Below are 19,450 nucleotides of genomic sequence, written 5' to 3'. Positions count from 1 at the left end.
GTATTGGCATTCTTTGTGACAGTTCACAAAGGCCTGTGAGCATATCTGTCAAGCTGGCCAAGAATATATCAAGTGTACGGTCCCTTATACAAATCTGATAATTATAATCAGAATTTTATATGTAATAGGTACATATTAGGTCTATGAAATGGCACCCTCATGAAGGCAGCTATATTGTGGCAGAAGGGTCCTTTTTTTCTGTGAATGTAGCTACAGAAAAAAATTGTGTTTGCATTCATCCGTTCAGATACTACCTCCCCCCAACCCCTGTGATATACATGGATTTGGGAGGGGAGGAATAGGTTGGGATAAGAGAAACATTTTTTCTCACACTTGAAGTCCATATATTTTTATAATTCGTATTACTATAAGTGGTAAGAATCATCCCATACACAATTAAGAGGCTGTGAAGCCACTTCGTTACCTCTCCATCCAACCAAAAGAAATATAAATGGGCTCTTGTTCTACCAAGGCCTTCTAAATATGTATTGATAGAGGAAAATATAGCTGTCATGTAAATTCAACAGTGCCAGAAAATATACTGCTGAAAACATTTTGAATATGTAAATATATATGTGTTACAGATTAAAGCTGTCATCTCCAAGTGTTTGGGAATTTGCCCTTTCTATAACAATGATGTATCTTCAGGACTACTTCTTGGGCAGCTGCACATGTGAGCAGCAGAGATGACAGCTGAGAGGCATGTAACAGCTATCTTGTAACGTTCAGTGAGCTACACACCTGTGTAGTGTGACTTCTCTGCAGTCCCTGCCTGGTAAATACTTGCAATCTGTGAACTCTAAGATTATTCCTATGAGATAGCATCCTTGAACTGTAGGTTACTTTCATTGAAATAAATAGAAATAGTTTTGGTGATGCTGTTAGCATGTGAATTGGTGTTTGCTGAACTAGGTCCTTAATAACTTCATAAGACTTTTAAAAGAGCATAAAAAAATTAACCAATTAAAAAAATTAGCATGTTAAAAGAAGAAAAGAAAATGGGATGTTAATGTTTAAACCCTTCAGATATTCACAGTTAAATGTCCACCTCTACAGTTTCCCCACGGTAGGCATCAGCAGCTAAATAGCAGCACCCTTTTTCGGTCAGTGAAAACTGTATTTTAACTCAGCACTGATATTGAATTACAAGTTTAAGATCTAATAAAATAAATATATGTATGATCGATCTAATTTGCAACATTTGCCCTTTAAAAATCAGGAGTAACTTATTAATTGTGATAACAGGAAAAAATAGTACGGTGTTCAAAGCATGTTTTTAGCTTTTTTATTGTTACTTCTGCTTGAAAACAGATTTGAGTTTGACAGCGCCTCTAAAGATGTCTGGAGCCACAATGTTACAGATTTCCCTACTGCTGCCATCCAGCAGAAACACTTAGAGGAGGGTTTTTATAAACCAGACGGCATTTTACCAGTGCGGTCTCACCTGTGAGACAGAAAAGGGAGGAGGTACAGAGAAAAACTGCTCATCTGCACGGTAGTTAATGCCGGGGCGACAGTTCCTTACTGAGTACGTACAGGACAGAAAATGCAGGGCTTCACGTCTGCTTTGGAAAACGTCCTAGATACACTCTTTCTCAAAACCGAAAGTCATTTCACAAGTTATTTCACCTTTGAAACCTCGTGGAGAACAGGGCCTAAAACTACAAGCTATCCCGCAGGTTACACCGCCCTCCTCTTACAGGTGAGCTCTGGCACCGCCGGCTCGGTCCGTGCACGGCGACCTCGGCAGATGCCATTAATTCGGAGCAGGTGAAGGCTTTCGTTTTGTGCCTTTCAGAGCCAAGGCTCTGTTTTCCTAACCGCACGTGCACACTCTTCAGATTTAAAAAGCAAAAAAAAAACCCAAACCCAAAAAGCCGGTGCGAGCAGGGGACTGGTTAAAGCCCCCAGCACCCCCGCCGAACCGAAAGCAGGTAGAGGGACACTTCCTGCGGGTTGGAGAAAGGGAGAGAAAGGGAGTTTGCCTCTCACCTCCCTCAAAAACCAATCAGGCCGGATCAGCCAGGCGTTGAGGCTCCCTCCGTCCCTCCTACACCTTTCCCAGAGACCCAATGGCCTCGTCCCTCCGGGAGATTGACTAGAGTCACATGAGCTGCACCAAGGGCAGGTAACTCAGGAGAGAAGGGGAAGGGGAGGAAAAAAAAAAAAAAGAAAAAAAAAAAAAAGGCCAAGCTCAGGCTGGGCTTCTGCCATGATGTCAGAGGGAAAGAACCCCACAGCTTGCTAATTTTACCTCCCAATCAGCCCCGGGAAGAAGGAGATCACCGGGAACAGGTAGAGATGCAAGTTTTCTCCATTTTATTTTATTTTTTTTTGTCTCAGAAACCCTACCTCCTAAGTTGCTCTTTCTTCTCCTTTTAATATTTTGACTCCTCGTTCTCTCCTTTCCCCTTTGATCACTTGGAGGTAGGGGGTGAACCTTTGCGGGATTTTTTTTGTTCCTTTTTTTTTTTTGTCTGTTTGTGTGTCTTTTTTTCTTTTTTTCCTCTTTTTTTTTGACCTCTGCTTTTGATTGTAGTTGTTTCCCCCCTGTGGTCATGACGGCTTCGCGCAGTGACTCTTTGGTGGTGTTGTTTGGGGCAACAGCTGGTGCATATGGGGCTAAACTGGGTTCGGATGAGAGGGAACTAATTCTCTTGGTGTGGCAAGTTGTGGATCTCCCCGGCAAGAAGGTATGGCTTCGACACCCGGTCCGAGGGCGCGTTCCCCGGGCGCAGCCTTTTTTTTTTTTTTTTTTTTTAAGTTATTTTCCTTCCGTTTGAAGGGAAGAATCAACTTTGAAAGAAAGCCAGGCCTCTTCCCACCCCCTTCACCTCCCCGGCCCCCTTGGACCATCGGTGGCCCCAAACCTGAGGGCTCCTCGGGGCTCCTGGAGGTGCCCGGGGCAGACTGGGGCTGGGCACCCCTCCTCAGCCGCGTCACGGCACCCGCTGGGCACTTTCATTCTTCTTTTATACAGAAAAATAGCCCCCTGTTTGGATAACTTTTCAGAGAATCTTAAATTCCTCCGACTTTGAGGCTAATCTGAAAAAAGTGTTTTTCTTTTTTTTTTTTAACCTCCCTCCCAAAGCCCTCTTGTGAATAATAATCCCTCAAAGATGAAGGGCTGTAATAAAACAAATGTGGCTATCAATTTCGTGAACAGATTAGGGAAAGCGCCTTAACTTTTGGTGGTCTTCCCTTTACAACGAAAAATTCCCCCAAAACTCAGCTCCAAGCCCAAGCGGCGAGGCCTGAAGCTGCTCCTGTGGCCCTCAGCAGAGAGCACGGCTCTCCTGGGTGGGAGGGAAGGAAACCTAGGCCAAGGGTCTCCCTTTCTGAAACCTTTACCAAAAAATGCCTTTTCTTGCTCATCGTGATAGTCATTGGGGCAGTGATACTGCACCTTTCTGATTTTTCTGCATTGTAAACGTGTTGTTAAACAGAGCTTGTTTGATTGCTCCTCACTTCTGTCCATCGTCTCTTCAATGTTTTTAGGTAGGGACACTGCACAAATCCCTGGTGAAAGCAGACAATTTGGAGTTAAGTGATCAATGTCGTGAAGTGAGTGGTTTAACACCAGAGGGACTGGGCAAAGCAGAGCCTCTGGACCGGGTTCTTCAACAGGTGAGGCACTGCTCTTTGCAACAGGGGCAATGCAGGGGGAATCTGGGGGCAAGACTCAACTGTCCTGTAAAAGAAATATACTTTCGTTTTGTCTTTCACTGTGAAATCACTAGCAAGTTTTGTGTTTAAAGCTAACCAAAAAGAGACCTGAAGCATTTGAATTGGGAGCCCTGTGATTCTGAAAGTTACGTACAGCACCAGATTATTTGAGCTCATGCTCTGGTTCTTGGAAGTTTTGGCTTCTGATTATGTTGGTAGGCCTCCTTTTATCCCGAGTGTCTCTTACGCAAGACTTAAATATATATAAATAAATAGTAAGATAAACATGATAAATGCAGTACTGATCAAACTTTCAAAATGTAGGTGTCATGTTTTAATCTACAGGTTCTCTGCTATGATGTGAATTAAAATATTAAACTTTTCTTGGTTGTTTTTCTCGAAATTAGTTGAATTCTTCAATACTATGCTTACATAAAACATCAGCTGTGTTTGTCATGTCATTCTTCCAAATGAGCTTAATTAGTTGTTTAGTGGATAATGAAGTGATTGATTGTTTCTACAATTTCTGTATTCTACTCTTCGACTAATTTAGTATCACACTAACAGTAAACCTGTAAATTTATATGATCCTTGCACTGCAATATGCCATAAATTACTTTAAAACTTCTAATGCTAGTACTTTGTATGTACTCAGTTCATGAAATCTTGCTTTCTTTCCCTTTTATGCATGCAAAATGTGCTTGAGTGGAAAAATACAATAGTGCGTTTTTGTGGAACATATAAAACTGGCTTTCCACACCTTGTCTGAATCACATGTAGGTGTGTTTCAGCAAGAAACTTGCTTAGGCAGTAGAACAGGTTCATGTTGCTGTAACTTCTGGTGACACAGAGATAACTTGGCAGGCTAGGTCCTAACCCTCTTTGATACTGAATGGTTAACATTTTACTCTGGAGTGGGTACCTTTAAAAACAGAAATATGTAACTTGTGTTTTGAAATCTCTCAACATCAGCTGTGCATGGCATTTATTCTACTTGCACAAGTTTTGCTAGACTCTAAGACCAAGAGGTTTTTGTTTTTTTTTTAATGCTTCAGAATAACCCCTGAGAAAATGTGCAGCTGCAGGTTTGATCTTGTCCCAGATCTTGCACTAAAGACATCTGGAACAGCTTAGCCTAGTACACTCTGTTTACCTTTATAACAGACACACTTTAATTACACTCAATACTTTATGAGAGATTGTATCTTATTGCTGTAAATTGCACTGTAGGTGGGTCTGATTTAGCAAATAAAAGGAAATACTACCTTTGCGTGTAGGTGTGGTAGACTCTTGAAAAACAACAATTTTACCCTTTTTGTTTGGCATATCTATGCAACCAAATAATGATTTTGCTGTTAAATGTTGGATGCCAGATGTGATGTGGCCAATTCTGTCATAGATGTGCTGGAACACCCTTTACCTAAGCTTGTCTCCCTGCCCCTCCATACTTCCTGATTCCATGGGAGTTGGGGAGAATTAATTCATCCTCTCGCTTGCAATGTCAGCAAAAAGTAGAATTCTGTATTCTTTTACAGTAGACTCTTTTTTCTGCATTTTTAAAGATAAATCCATTAAATGATTTAACTACATCGTATATTTTAAGGATGTCAGGTACTTATTGACACATACAGATTTTTTTCCCTCAGTAAAGTATTTTGATTAGCAAAAGTACTGGTGGGTGAAGTGGTTATTTGAAAAGGAAGTAGACATGTACCTTGATTTGAGATAATGTTGTAGAGTATGTGAAATTAGTTTTCCACACCCTGCTTGGATTGTGGTAGAGAATCTGATGATGCGGCTGAAAATTGCTCACTTTAGCACTCATCTTAATCTTATAAATGAAAGTTTCAGTACCCGCTTCTGGCTTTTGCCTTGGGTTCTCAGTCTCTACACGTAGAGGGAAGTGAGAATCCCCAGCCATAAAGCCATCGTAACTTTTACCTGTGCTTCAGAGGTCTCTTCCAACCTCAACCGTTCTTTGATTTTTGATTTGGCAATTCATAACTGATAAATGGTAGATCAGCTTCTGTGGGCCTGGAGTTTTTCCACTGACAGCAGAAAACCTCCTGTTACTTTTCAGTTCACTTTCCAGGAATGATAGTCTACCAAAAACCTATAGTCTGTGGTTAAATCTTTACTGTGTTTGTAACAAAGCACTTAACCAACGTTGCATCATTTCAATTGTACTTCATATTCTCACAGCATTGCACCTCAGACAACTCATTGCTTGCGTTTATCTCAAGTATTCTAAAACACTTTTGTTTTCCCCGATGTATTTTTGCTGTGTAATTTTACAAAGAGAGGTTCTGAAGCACAGTGTCCCCTAAATAATCAAGCTTATTTTGTTGTAGTGTATGTTCTGTACATTTTTCTACAAGGTTTTTCATACTGTATTTGTCTAGGCTAACAAGCATTTGATTCCACATACGCTAGTTCGTTTATGGGATCCGGCTGTATTTTCTTGTAGCTGATGTGCAGTGTTTTGGTAGCTATGTTTTGGGTGGGGAGGAAAGATCCTGTACATGTACAAATATTAGGGAAATAACTGCCACAAGTCATAAAGTGTATGCCTTTTGGAAGCAGTTTGCTTGATGTATTTAGTTCAAAATGGCAGTAATAACTTTTCTCTGTTGTAATGATGAACATAAAACTGCTGACTGAGATGTGGTGTTGTAATTGAAGAATGCTACTGAGCAGAAAACATGTGAGGGCTTTTTTTTTTTTTTTAAACAAAACAAGCAGGAAATCTCAAGTTCAAGTGTATGTTTGGAACTGTTTTGAACCTGTGATGTAAGTCTCTAAGCATGCATTACCTGTAATACTTACTAAAGGGAACAGCATCCTGCATTTCTTCCTGCAGCACTAGGACATCCTTGCTAGGTTTCTTTGGTCAGATCCTCAAATCATGGGACTGCCTTATTTAGCATGTGAATTAGAGTTTTCTTTTCTAGAGTTTCTTTTTCTTTTTAGAGCTTTATGGTTTCCCAGTTTCCAAACTTTTAAGGGAAAAAATGTTTTCAAGTTGCTATCTGAAACCTTGCAGGAATGGAAGCTTGTTTTAAAAGAACAAAACCAGAATGAACTTCACCTTTCTTTCTTCCCCATTACACTGTCATTAAAAAGCTGACATCTTCATGTGCTTCTTTTATTATAGCCATAGGGATTCTTAAGCTAAAGACCCAATGCTAAGTTGAAAGTGTTGTGGATTTCTTAATCCTTCCCATACAGAAAACCTGGCTAAATCAGTATGATTTGCCTTAAGACATGTTGCTTTCCTTTTGCAAGGCAATATTTGCATGTCTCCCTGACAAAGGATGGAGTCTAAGAAGAGCTAATAATTTTGGAGAGGTGTCTGCAGTGTTTAGCTGTAATTACCATCCTTCTTTGAACGATATACATGAAAAGGGAGAGGTTCTCATGAGAGCTGGGTCCGCTTTTGGACCTATTGAAAGCACCCAAATTTTGTCTGTGGAGTGACATATAAGTGTGAAAAACTTGTTTGTAAGACTGTCCCAGTCTTGCTGGTCTTTCATCAAATTTTACATTGGATGCAATACATTAGTGATAAATTTAATTCATATTCTTCATCATAGAAAGGCTAACCTGGGCATGTTTTCCCTTCTCAGCTAAACCATGCTCAAATTGAAAATACTGAGAGGTTGCCACTTCTTCAGGTGATAGCAAATTACCACTTCTCTAAAGCATGTTCGAATGCCTATTGATTGTTTATGTGAGCTGCAAGAGCAGTTTATTTTCTCAGGTATCAACAAATTCAGCAAGAAACAAGCTGATTAGATGAGCATTTGGAAAGAAAGGGGGGCGGGCAGGGAAGAGGTGGAAGAACCAGTGAATTCCTCTAACCTGATAAACCGGTTGCAACCTTTTTTTTTTTTTTTTTAAAGAGAAACTTGTTCTGCAGCCTCCTCTTCACAAAGTGCTAGCAGAAAGTTTTCTTGGCTCTCTCTTTCCAGCTCTCTCTTTCCAGCTGTTACACCTTCATTTTGGGTAAATGACTTCTGAAATATTTTTTTAAATGTACTTCTGAATCTTCAGACTGGAGGAAAAAAGCCTAAAAATGCACGCTGACTTTTTTGTCTTCAGTTGTTAATCAAAAGACAAATGCACCCCCCCCAAAATGTAGAATAGGAAAAAGGATATTCAAATGTATATTAGTGGTAATACTGGGCTGTTTTCCTGGAGCAGAAAGCTAATTCTTACTGTTCTGTTACTGGCTTAAGTTTAGCTAACTCAAGGGAACTAAACAGCATGTAAATTATCTTTGGTCAAAGACATTTCTTGAAACTGATCACAACCTGAATTTTATGTATTTATTGGGACTGTGGTGGGTCTTCCAATTTGAGATTGTTTGGTGACTATATTAGCCCAATATAACTCTTGGCAGAGTCTGCTTGGAGTTTTGGAGTGTTTGCTGGGTCTGAGTTCTGAAGTTTTGGAGCAGGTGTTTGGCAAACCTTTGGCAAGTGTTACTGAGCAGGCTGTTCTTTCCACAGCAAATATTTAGGGTGTAGTTTCACAAGATTTGGCTTCAGCAGCAAAGCCAGCTTCTTGCTCCTGCACCATGCTTTGCCATCCTTTCTGTTGTGTCAGTAAAGCTCTTTGTGAGGCCGTGCTGTAAACAGGATCGCTGAAATGAGCAGGTAGGGTGGGAACTTGTAAGCTGCTTCGCTGTCCAAGCTCACATCCCATGAAACTACACCCTTTGGTTGTGTTTTCATGATCCAACATGTTTGGTGATACCAGCTTAAAGTATTTCTGCCCCCACATCATGCTCTCAAGCTGCAGTTGCACAAAAATTTTTCAGTAGCACCTTTCACTAAGGTGGTGCTTACATGGACCTCCCTCCCCTGCTTTGTGCCAATACAAAGGTCTTGGGGGCTGCGCATTAAACTGGAGCAAGGCCCGTTGCTGAGTTCAAAAACAGCTCTGGTCTGGAGCAGTTCTGTTTGATGTGCAGCGAGGCAGATTAGGTGGTTAGCTGCTGAGGGCAGCCGTGGCACCAAGGTGTGGACATACACTGCGTTTGAAATGAGAGGAATGTTTTAAGGCAGCCTGGCTACCAAACAGCTTGTACTGTGAAACTGTGGCCTTGGTTTGGCACCAGCAGTAAGTGATGAGGATGCCCCGGCACACACAAGGTGGCCTTCAGGTTGTCAGGGCAGGTGAGACACAAACACCTCTTACAAAAGGGCTGAGAGGGCTGTGAGCAGTTTTATGCAGGGTTCTTATTATAAGCTTCTAATAACTTCCCATTTCCATTAATAAACCTAGCTTAACATTAGTTAAAATGTTTGATACCTAATATTGGATAATTGTCAGTCTTTATGGTAGGGAAGCAAAGGTGTGGTAATGCCTCCTGTAACTGCAGGCTGTTGCAATATGGCATTTTTCTGTTTAGCAATGAAAATGGATGGCAAACTCTCATTAAAGAGCCCTAGTTGTAATTCTGTTGGTGATAGTGCAGGATTTTTTTTGCCATTACTAATCCTCTGTGCTACTCAGCTCCCCTGTGTTATGATTATAACACACACCTGTTCTCTCAAAAACTATAGAGTTAATACCAGAAACAGTCCCTCTGTTATATACATACTTACGTATAATATATGTATATAATGAATGCATTTTTTATTGGCAGCATTTATGTTCTGTTAGCTTTTATGGAAAAACAATATAACTGTAGTTTCTCTGAAGGCTGCAATGCTTTCATCAGAACTCCTTGAGTATGTATTTAAACCTTGCTTTGTTCCTGTATTTAGGTACATTTCACTTTAGAATCACCAGAGAATTAAAGGCATTTGTGTAAAGCTGCATATTACTTTCTCTGAAAGCATAAAAATGTGGTATTTCCAGTTAGCTGTGCTACTTCTTTCTCCTCTTAATTTTAAGGGAAGCACCATATTCATTAGAAGTGAATAATTTGGCCCATTGGTTTGAGGGTTAGCTGGAGTAGACTTTTTATGGTAGTGGATGCTGCTGCTTCTTCTGGTGAAGTTAAAACATTAGCATTAAGTCTCTTACTATGCCCGGATGGACTAGCATATATAGAAAAATAAACGCTCCTATGACATATTCAGAATAGCTTGAAAGCTTGAAATACCTGTCTTCACACAATGTGAGGTTGTGCAATGTTTAAAGCTGTGTCACTGGCACACTGCAGTGTTCTCACTACTATGATATTATACCTGAATACTTTAATTTCTCTTGAAATTGTACTTGCAACTTTTTTATATAAGTCACTGGAAGATGGTAGAAGCCTTTTAATACAAAGATTGCTGCTGGTGAATACATGATCCTCAAAGTTTTTGAACTTCTTTCTTATGACTTGCTGTAAATAGCTACTGGAAAAAGTCCCTGGAAACGTGTTAATGAACTGTTTTTGGGGTTTCAAAAGTGGCTGAGCAATAATGAGGAATTATAATAATTATGAGGAATAAAGGATTTGGATTCTACCATTTTAATAATAAAAATGCATGCGATGTCTCCACCAGTTCTTACATGTTAGCAGGGAAGCAGTTTACAAAATTTGGTGTGGACGCTGTGTTGTCTGCAAACCTTCACTGTTTCTCTCTTCCTTGGGTAAGAATTAATCTGATTCTAGTCACAGCTTTTGAGAGGGCTGCACAGTTCTTGCATCAGTGTGTTGGTTTGCTCAGAGCTTTAAAAAAAAAAGGTGTTTTGTTTTCTTTTTTTTTTTTTAAGTTATATGCAGAAGGTCTTGCATAGGTAAGTGCTGCCCAATGAGGACAACACCTCTGTCAACATGTTGCAGCACTTCTTTGCTGAACAGCCAGGTTTAAGAGTGACACACGGATGCTGACAGGAACTGATGCTGCCAGCAAAGCAGTGTTGTGGCCAAAGCTATAAAAATGCTGATTGGAATTTGATTTATTTGTAAGTAACAACTTAAATAATGTCAGCCCTGTTTCATTTTATGCTTCTTGTGGTTAAAATTGGAACTCCTATATCTTTCAGTTAGAAATATAATAATGTCTCTCTTCCCTACATTGGTATCTGTGGCATCTAAAGCTTATGAACATGAGTGGTTTTTCCATCCTTCAGTCTTTCTGGGGTACTCAACCAGCAGGCTACAGTGGAAACATTGCATATAGATGGAACTATTTTATCCTCTTTTTTAAAGAACTAGGCACCTGTGGTGATGTCGGACACCCTTTAGCTTAAAAGAAAAAGGTTATGTCACTACAGCTCTAGGGCAGCCTATGGACTGTCTGTATTATCATTCTTACTGAGTTGAAACCAAAGCTAATTAGTGGTGTTTTCGTTCTGTTTCTAGTTCTAGAGAAATTTAAGCATGTTCTTTATCATTTAAATGAATTGTATAGATGTTTGCAGTGTGTGAAATCAAATGTGTTTACATAAATTAAGACACAATTATGTCCCTGATAAGTAATTCTGTTGCAGTGAATTCCACTAAAAGTAAAGTAGAGCTAAATTATGCAACCAGGAAAATAAAAGTACAAAAACCATTGTGGAGGTCTTCCTTTGTAAGTAGATGTTATTGTAACTGTGTTCCCAAATACCTAAAAGTTAGTTTAGGAGTCATGTGAGGTGAAGAGAGTCACAAAACAGTGTATAATACATCAAATATCTTGAATCAAGTAACTGTCAGACCGCGGGAAGATGCACAAGTTTGAGAACTGGAAAATCTGTTACAGTTGCAAGAATGACTGCAACAATGAAAGAGTTTAGGAGTTTCCTTGCTTTTAGTGTACTAGCCACTGTCATTCTGTACAGCACAAGCTGTGACAGGATGAACTTTTGCTTATTCTAAAGCTTGTGAAAAGACACCAGGTAAATGGTGCAAGGCAGAAGAGGACTGCTGCTCCTGTGGTATACTTAAAGAAACAAGAAACTATAAATCACCTCCCACTCCTCCCTTCAAATCTCAGACACAAAGAATTGATCACAAGGAGCTGTGTGACTTGCTTCACTTCATATTCTATGCAGCTCACATGATGCTTTGTCAGTCATAATGCTTTGAAAACAAGACACTACGTGGAAAAGAGAACACAGTTCTTTAAGAGGAAGCAACATCTAAATAATGCCCCTGTTAGTGTTCTAGTTCTTTATTGTGTGGGTCTGAATCCCTTGGAAGGCCAAATGGAAGTTCTGATCTTACTCAGTAGTAGACTACTACAATTATTAGAGATAATCATTTCACTTATTTTCATTTTTCCTTTTCTCAAAAATAATCAGTTCCTGATGTGTGGGGTTGCTGCTCTAGTCCGTGACTTCAAAATTTCAGAGTTTAAAGGCAAGTTGGCCTAGGGATCTACTTCTTTTTATTTTCATGAAAGCACGTTGAACAAGAAAGGGGAAACTCAGAGCAGTTTTACGAAAGCTTGACTTTTCTGCTGATATTTATAAGGGTATGAGCAAGGATCACTTGGATTCCATTACAAGATAAGATGCTTACTGGATCTCAAGTCCATTTAGGGCAGTCCATGCTTATGGTATTCTACTGTATTTGGTTAAAGGAATGAGAGAGAATCTCATTCAAAGGAAACAAAAATGTGGATAATATGTATACCGTCTTCTTATAATTCCCATTTCCTTGGACATTACTGCAAAAACAACCTGAAAAACAAAACCAAACAAAAAAAAAGGGGGGGGGGAGAAGTTTTAATTTTTAAGGCATTGGCAATTCTCCTACAACTGGTTAAGCTTACACTACAAACAATGAGGTAGTGTTGAGTAAATAGAGCGGTACCATGCATTACAGTCAATAGAGCCGGTGCTAAAGATCACATTGCTAATGAAAGTTTGTCCTTGAAACAGAGGTAAGAGGGAGTGGGGGAGGTATAGAACGCAGAGAGAACTCATGCTTAAACTAAGATTTTAGGAAATATTACAGTCACAGTATATGAATTAAAACCTAGAGTTTGGAAAGTCTGTTCAACCTTTTCTTTCAGGCTGCAATGACTTGCTCTGTGAGTTGAACTGATAGCAAACAGCCAATGAGGAGTGTGAGGCACCATTGTAGTCCTACTTGAAATATAGGTAAAAGGTTGACAGAATATGGATTTTTTTTTGCAAATATTCAAAGTTTCCTGTAAGAGTTGTCTTTTGTTTAAAGACAGACTTGTGAATAACCTACACAAACAAATGCCTAGGTGATCTGTAAGATATGCATCTTTTTTGCATGTTGTTTGTTTTTGCTGCCTAATGGCCTCTTTCTTATAGGTTAATTTAAACTTGAAAACTGCTTACTTTTTCTCAGTGTTTCCTTGTTGTTCAGTTCCCTGACACATAATGCAGTAGTAATGTAAGTGTAGAAACTGTGCAGTACCTACACTGCAGGAATGGGCTTCTTTTGTCTCAAACAAGGCTAACTTCTAGTAGCTTGTTTGTGGAGTTCCGTGCACATTTCAGCACTCTCTTATTAAAACAGATTGTGCTTTTGAAGATAAAAGCTGTGACCTGATTGCTGTGACATTTAGGTAGCCTGAACCATGGTCTTACTTTTTATGCTTAATGCATTACCTGAATGAGATTCTGTAGATATGATAGCTGGAAAGCATGCAAATAATCTGGTATTGCAAACTTCTATGTCAGAAATAATTAATCAAAAATGGTCATAAAATGCTCAAGTGGCGTGGCTTGGACAGATCTTTGTCTTGACAGAAGGTTACGTTTTTGCATTCTTTCCAAGGAAAAACTAAAACTTTTAAGCAGCTGTTGTTTCTGTTGTAGCAGGGAGACCCACGCCCAATTAAAATGACCCAAAGAAAGAATGTAGCAACTTCACACACTTTATTATAGTTTTGAGTAACAACAGTATTTTCTATGCTCTACAGGCTGGCAATGGACAAAGCATGACAACCATTGCTTCATTTATGTTTTTCATATTCTACCTGTTGCCGAACCATCCTTAGAGGAAAAAAAAAAAAGCCTTCATGTAGAAGGTTAATGGTAGGTTAGCCTCATCTAAGCTGAACTTACAGCCCCTTCATGTATCTGTGGAAAAAAATATGGCCTATTTTAAAGTACTTGTTGAATGGGAAGGATATAATAAACTTGAATACCTTCTGATTTTCTCCCCCAAATCTTAACTGTCATTATAAGAACTATATATGGGCTGTGCATCTCTCTCAACACTCTGTGGTGACCAGTGTGATGGCAATGAGGAGTACAGTTATTTCCTGAAATTTCAACTTCCCAGCACCAAAGCAAAAGATAAAAAATGGATATTTTCAAATAGCTTTTAAAATATATATCCTGTCTTTTTCTCTTCTGGTTGTTTTGAAGATTTGTAATGTTTGAAATTTTATGGCAGAACTCCACAGTCAGATGATGTTTGAGACTGACTCGGCTATCTTTGTTGCTACCAAGCTTGTGTCATTTGTGATTAACTAGTTTCTTTGTAGGATAAGAGTTTGTGTCTATGCAGCCACCTAATGTAGATGAAGCTGTTTTGAAAGAACATCAGAAGCAGCAGGATATGTGGTGCCTGGCTTGCTCTTAAAGCTTTCTGCAGGGAAGGATATAAAATGACAAGATAGTAGGTAGTGAGAAGTGTCGTATCCTGCAGTTCCTTGAGATCAAGGTGAACAAATCTGTTCTTACACTTTCAAATTCCAAAGGTGGATGGAAACTCTGCTGGATTGGTCACATGTAAATATACTGGACTATCTCAGGTACACTTATTGTGGCCATTCTGATTGATTACTCCATTATTAAATGCAGTTTGAGTACCTTTATACTGTCGGTGATGGGTGACTTGACTGATCATACTGAGCACTGTTATGCCGTCTTTGGCATGCTGGAAATGAAACCCATGCCTTTGTCCAGGGTAGTTTTCACTCACTACGTAATCTCAGGCATTAGTGTTCAGCAGAGCAAAAAATTGCTTTTCTTTTAATAGAAGAAATCAAACTGGCAATATAGTTTTCTAGAATTTTTAGTGAGTGGGCCTGAGCTGCCTGTGTCACTTGTGCTAGTTTCCTCTGCAGAGAAATAAAGACAAGGGGCAACTTCTTTTTCGTGAATAGTACCTAAATACAGTACCTTTTCCTATGCTGCTAGGGGAGGAGGGAAGAAAAAAAAAAAAAAAGAAAACACTTGCCTGGAGCTTGTTGGCTTACACTTCTTTTTTTCTTCAGCAGTTTCAGTACAAGGTCACCATGTATCCATTATCAGCCATGTGGAATAGCAGCTAACAGGTCAACAAAGGCAAGGGCTTACTATAGGATTCTCTGTTTAAAAAGTTACCTAGAACAATAAAGGGTTATCATACTTGTAAATACTGCTGAAATGCAGTCTACACACTTCCCCAGTAGTATTGACATGCTTTAAATTCCACCATTGCATGCGTAAGGCTGGCATTATCACCAGGGCTTGAAGAGGGAAGGAGCAGAAAACTGCCCATGGAGAGTATTGTAAATAAATGTGAAACCCTTGAAGGTGTAGGATCTGAGGCACAATGTCGAGGTGAAATTATTTTCCAAAGTTGCCATTGTCGGGGTATGTTGTGTGTGTGTCCAAGCTTTGTATGCCAAACCAATGATTAATTACTCTTGAGATTTCTCATGCCTGTGAGTTTAAGGGAGGCTTCAGGGCTGCTGGATATTTGTTTTTCAGTGGTGCTCCAATCTTGCTTTTGTTTGGTGGCAGAAAATTTCTTTTCATCAAATTTGGTTGCATCTCACCCCTGCCCTCAAGGCACACACAAACCTCCATGTATACTACACTATGGTAGCCTTAGTGTAGCTGTGGAATGGGCAATACAAAGAGTGCAAAGAGATGTGAGAATCACAGAATGGCTGCAGTTGGAAGGTACCTATGGATGGTTTCCAGTGCAACCCCTTAAAGCAGAGGCAGCTAGAGCAGGTTGCATAGGGCCAAGTCCAGTTGGGTCTTGTATATCTCCAGAGATGGAGACTCTGCAACTTCTCTGGGCAGCCTGTTTCAGTTTTCAGACACTTTCAATCCCTTTTTTCAGGAACAGCACCCCTGCAACTATATGCTTGGTTTTAGCTGTTCTCTAGCAATAAATTGTAGAGGGCTCTCTGTATAATCAGGCTCTGAGGCAAGGCTTGGAATATCTTTGCCTGTTGAAGCAGAAGGTGTAGTAGAGCATCTTCAGAGAGGTGGTGTTTTGGGTTGCCATTGGTGTTTTATGCTTCTCTTACCAGCAGGAAGACAGTTCATTATTATATGGTCTGTGCTGCAAGCAAAGAACAATCCATGCCAAAGGCCTAAAAGACAGTCTAAAGCTCTAATGTAGTGACTTACAGTAATGTGTAATAAGTAATGATTTTTTTTTTTGGACATAAATGAATTTGGATATCAAACATGGTGGTAAATAGTATGGCTTTAGTTGAGGCATTTGGGATGCTTATTGCAAAGTGCTGGTATGTAGTCTTAATATGCAAAGCATGTGGTTTCTTTGCTAGGAGAGCTACAATTAGGAAGCAACTTGAATACCTTCTTCAATTGACAATTCATCTATGGCAAAGTAAGGAGGGTATGCACGGAAGTGAACTCGTGCTTCTGGATTGAGAAAAATGCTTTGTGTTGTCGCTACTGAAGTTGTTTCTACAAAAATGCTATATGTGTGTGAGTCTGTGGATTTTAGTGTTAATGGCATGTTTTGGTAGATAAATTCTATTTGAGAATCCGTCTGATAGACTGAACTGTAGTTCTCAAACTTCATTATACTAATAAAATGAAAATGCAACAATTTTCAGGACCTAAAGCGAAGCCTTGAGAGGTATTGTGAACTAAAATTTAGAAACATTATAACTTCATAAATTTAGACTGCCTGAATTATTAGACATGCAAACACAACAGTTGGGCTGATTTTTTTATATTGTAATTTGTGTCACTCTGCATAATTCCATACATTACCACATGCAGGTGCATACATCTGTATATAGGAGTCAATTGTCCGTAATGGAGTCCTTGCTGTCCTACACTTTCTAGTAATTCATTGCTGGAGAAGGTCTCTTATGTAGGTAAAATAATTTCTTTTTGAAAGAGATCTAAAGTAGTTCTCCAGCTTAAGCTTGGCATAGAGATGCATGCTTATCAGAGTGGAAACTTAATCTTCGTTTCTTCGAATAAATGGGGGGGTATAACATGCTTAGCAAACTTTCCAGGTTTTAGCAAAAGGGAACAGCTCAAATGTGTGTACCTAAGATAGAACTTTTTATTTCAAACTGTGTATTTTAAAAATATGTGGATTATATCTTTGCTGTTTCTCTAGGACCATTATATTAGTCATGTGAATTTCTTAAGCTCAAGGGAGTACGTTGGAATATATGAACTTAGGTGAGCCAAAATAACTTTTCTTCTAAGTAATTTCTGAAAGTGTTCCTTTTAATAATCACCAAAAGATGTCACTCCTGCATAAGTTTTTTTTATTAGACATTTTTTCTAGCAAAGCAGCAGTTAATCTCCTCTACAAATAGAAAGCCCTGACAGTAGGATGTATGTGTGTATGCGTGCATGTGTGTATAAAAACGGGGCTCCACACCTGTTTTGCAAAGGACCGATCTAGAAGACACGGTTACAGTTTTTTTGACAGGCTTTATACAGAATCACAAATGACCTGTTGGTCAATCAGTCTTAATTTTTGCCTAGACCAGGCGTGACTTGTCTTCTCACAGCCAAAAGATGTCAAAATGAGTACTTTTTAAGAAGTCAGTTTGGCAGAAACTTGATCGTGTATCCATGTGTAATCAAAATGTAACCTCTGGGTAATTCACTAGCATGCCTGTTGATATCACTGAGCTGAAACCATGTCCTCACACACTGAGCGCCATGTAATATCTACATGGGGATATAGAGGCATGTCTAGCCTGAGCATGGCACAAAAGCTAAGCTACTTTCTGGAAGCTGATTCTGTCCAGAGTTAAATTGCAAAGACGCCTTTAATTCTGAGGCTTTGTGAACGATTTTGTGTCTAGTCTGGTGCTGTTAGCTGTGACGGGTTAGCAGGGCTAACAGAAGCAAACAGAGAAACTTTTGTGCCTTATTAACAGAAAGGATCCAGTTCTGAAGAAGCACTAGGAGCAGGTCAGATGAGTAAGAAGCAGCCAAATTTTCTGTTATTTCTCAGAGGTGAACGAAGGAGAGAACCCCCCAGGGTTTCTTGGGTTCAGATACAGCTTAGCTGACAGCATGGCTGGGTTCTGCAGCTGCCTGCTCCCTGCTTCATTGCCATGCCAGCCACAGTGCAGAGGCAGCGGCCTTTCTCAAGGATGAGAGCTATTTTTAGTTAGGGAAATGGGAATATCCAAATAGCCAGCAGATTATTTTAGTGCTTCGTGCATCATAGCTATTGAAAGAGCTTACTGAGGAATCTTAAAGTTTCCCTGCAATCCCTAGCTTTGTTCAGTTAAGGCTACATGGAGAAGGGGGCTGTGTCGTTTCAGCCACTGGGGATTCATTTGCAGAAAACACAGTGGCTTGTGCTGGCTTTCGTCCAGCTTTGCTGCTGGCGAAACATGTCTCTTTGCTCTCTTTGTACTCTCAGCTACAAGCACCAGATCCTGTAGAGCCAGTTTTTCAGACGGGTGCTCCGACTCTCTCCTTCCCTCTCACCACCTTTTCCCTAAGAACTGTTTTAGGTTTCAGGGAGGTAAACGTATAGAGCAGCCTGCTTGTTTCTTTCTTCTTTGTTCAGTTTTTAATCTGTGTGGTGAACTATTGAATGTGTTCCTTTAAATGTGGAATGATTCATCAGAGCCCTAGCAGAGGCTGACCTGGTGGAATAAGCAGCACAGGGTGATGCCTCTGCACTGTGGCTCTTGCAGGCTAAATGAGGGCTGGCTGCAAGATGCAAAGAGTGGTAATTAACGCTGTATAACTCAGTTCATACGAAATGACTAGATTAACAGGAGCCATAGGGTGTGTGAGCTTGGTGGAGGAAGCCTTAAGGTGGGGCAGCTTTGCATGCTAAAGTGGGGCAGCTCTATGGAGAGCAGCGTGAGGGTGAATGACGGGAGGTAAATAGCTGAGGTGGGTTTTATTAGTGGAGTTAAGGAGACGTGGATGGAATTTATAAAATGACAGACTTGTGGACAGGTTGCTGAATATGTGAGACAGAAAACTCTAATGTAAATCTGGCACTGGTCTTAACTTGTCCTGAGCTTGCTATGTGTTGGTGTATGACTGTTCTGGGTTGCCTTTTGAGGTGCTGCCTTGTATTTATGGAGCAAAAAAAAAAAAAGGCTGAAGATGGCTTTTCAGCAGGAACTTGTAATCACTGAAGTTACATTTTAACACAGCTTTATGAATGCATGTGCACTGGTTGCTTTAACTCCTTCTGAACATATGTGATAGGCTGTATCTGCTGCCTGAAAGCCTTACAAGTCTGATGTAACCTACAGGAACAATAGCTGGTCTCCAGCTATGCTTTTATACTTAACCTTTTCAGAATTTAAGACATCTCATGTAGATGAAAGAAGCCAGTTCAAACTAATCTGAAAAATCTGATGTTCCTCTGTGACAGAGTTATGCCTGTTGTTTTGCCTCATGCTTTTTTTCTAGGTGAATCTTCCCTTTCACAATCCTTTGCCTCATTCCTCTACGTGGTTAACCCATGTGATAGCGAGGCTGGTTTGGACGGGAAGGGTTGTTCGTGACTCTTAACTATTCTTCCCACACTCCTTTTGACCTATTTTGAGGAGCACACCCCAAAGTTTGGAAAAGATTGTTTTCAAAATAGAAATTTCTAAATAAGCATTCAGCAAGGCCTGCCAGTCCTACGGCATTTTATCTGGGGCACTCTAAAATGTTAACA

The 19,450-nt window shown here is 39.9% G+C and overlaps 1 protein-coding gene across 7 annotated transcripts in view; it reads left to right on the top strand.

Moving 5' to 3' along the window:
* Nucleotides 1-1,189: 1,189 nt before the first annotated feature.
* ESRP2 (epithelial splicing regulatory protein 2) overlaps nucleotides 1,190-19,450 on the top strand; it is a 45,900-nt gene continuing 27,639 nt past the window's right edge. For 2 of the 7 annotated variants that reach the window (XM_083851387.1, XM_083851391.1), the window contains exons 1-4: nucleotides 1,197-2,128; nucleotides 2,266-2,295; nucleotides 2,540-2,693; nucleotides 3,499-3,627. In XM_083851387.1, the coding sequence (XP_083707513.1) occupies nucleotides 2,109-2,128; nucleotides 2,266-2,295; nucleotides 2,540-2,693; nucleotides 3,499-3,627 (333 nt within the window). In that variant the 5' untranslated portion in view covers nucleotides 1,197-2,108. The other 5 variants (XM_083851388.1, XM_083851390.1, XM_083851393.1 and 2 more) reach the window with 5 other exon arrangements.

The sequence above is a fragment of the Anser anser genome (assembly GCF_964211835.1).
Source record: "Anser anser genome assembly, chromosome: 11".
Taxonomy (NCBI): domain Eukaryota; kingdom Metazoa; phylum Chordata; class Aves; order Anseriformes; family Anatidae; genus Anser; species Anser anser.
This window is presented reverse-complemented; position numbering and strand designations above follow the sequence as displayed.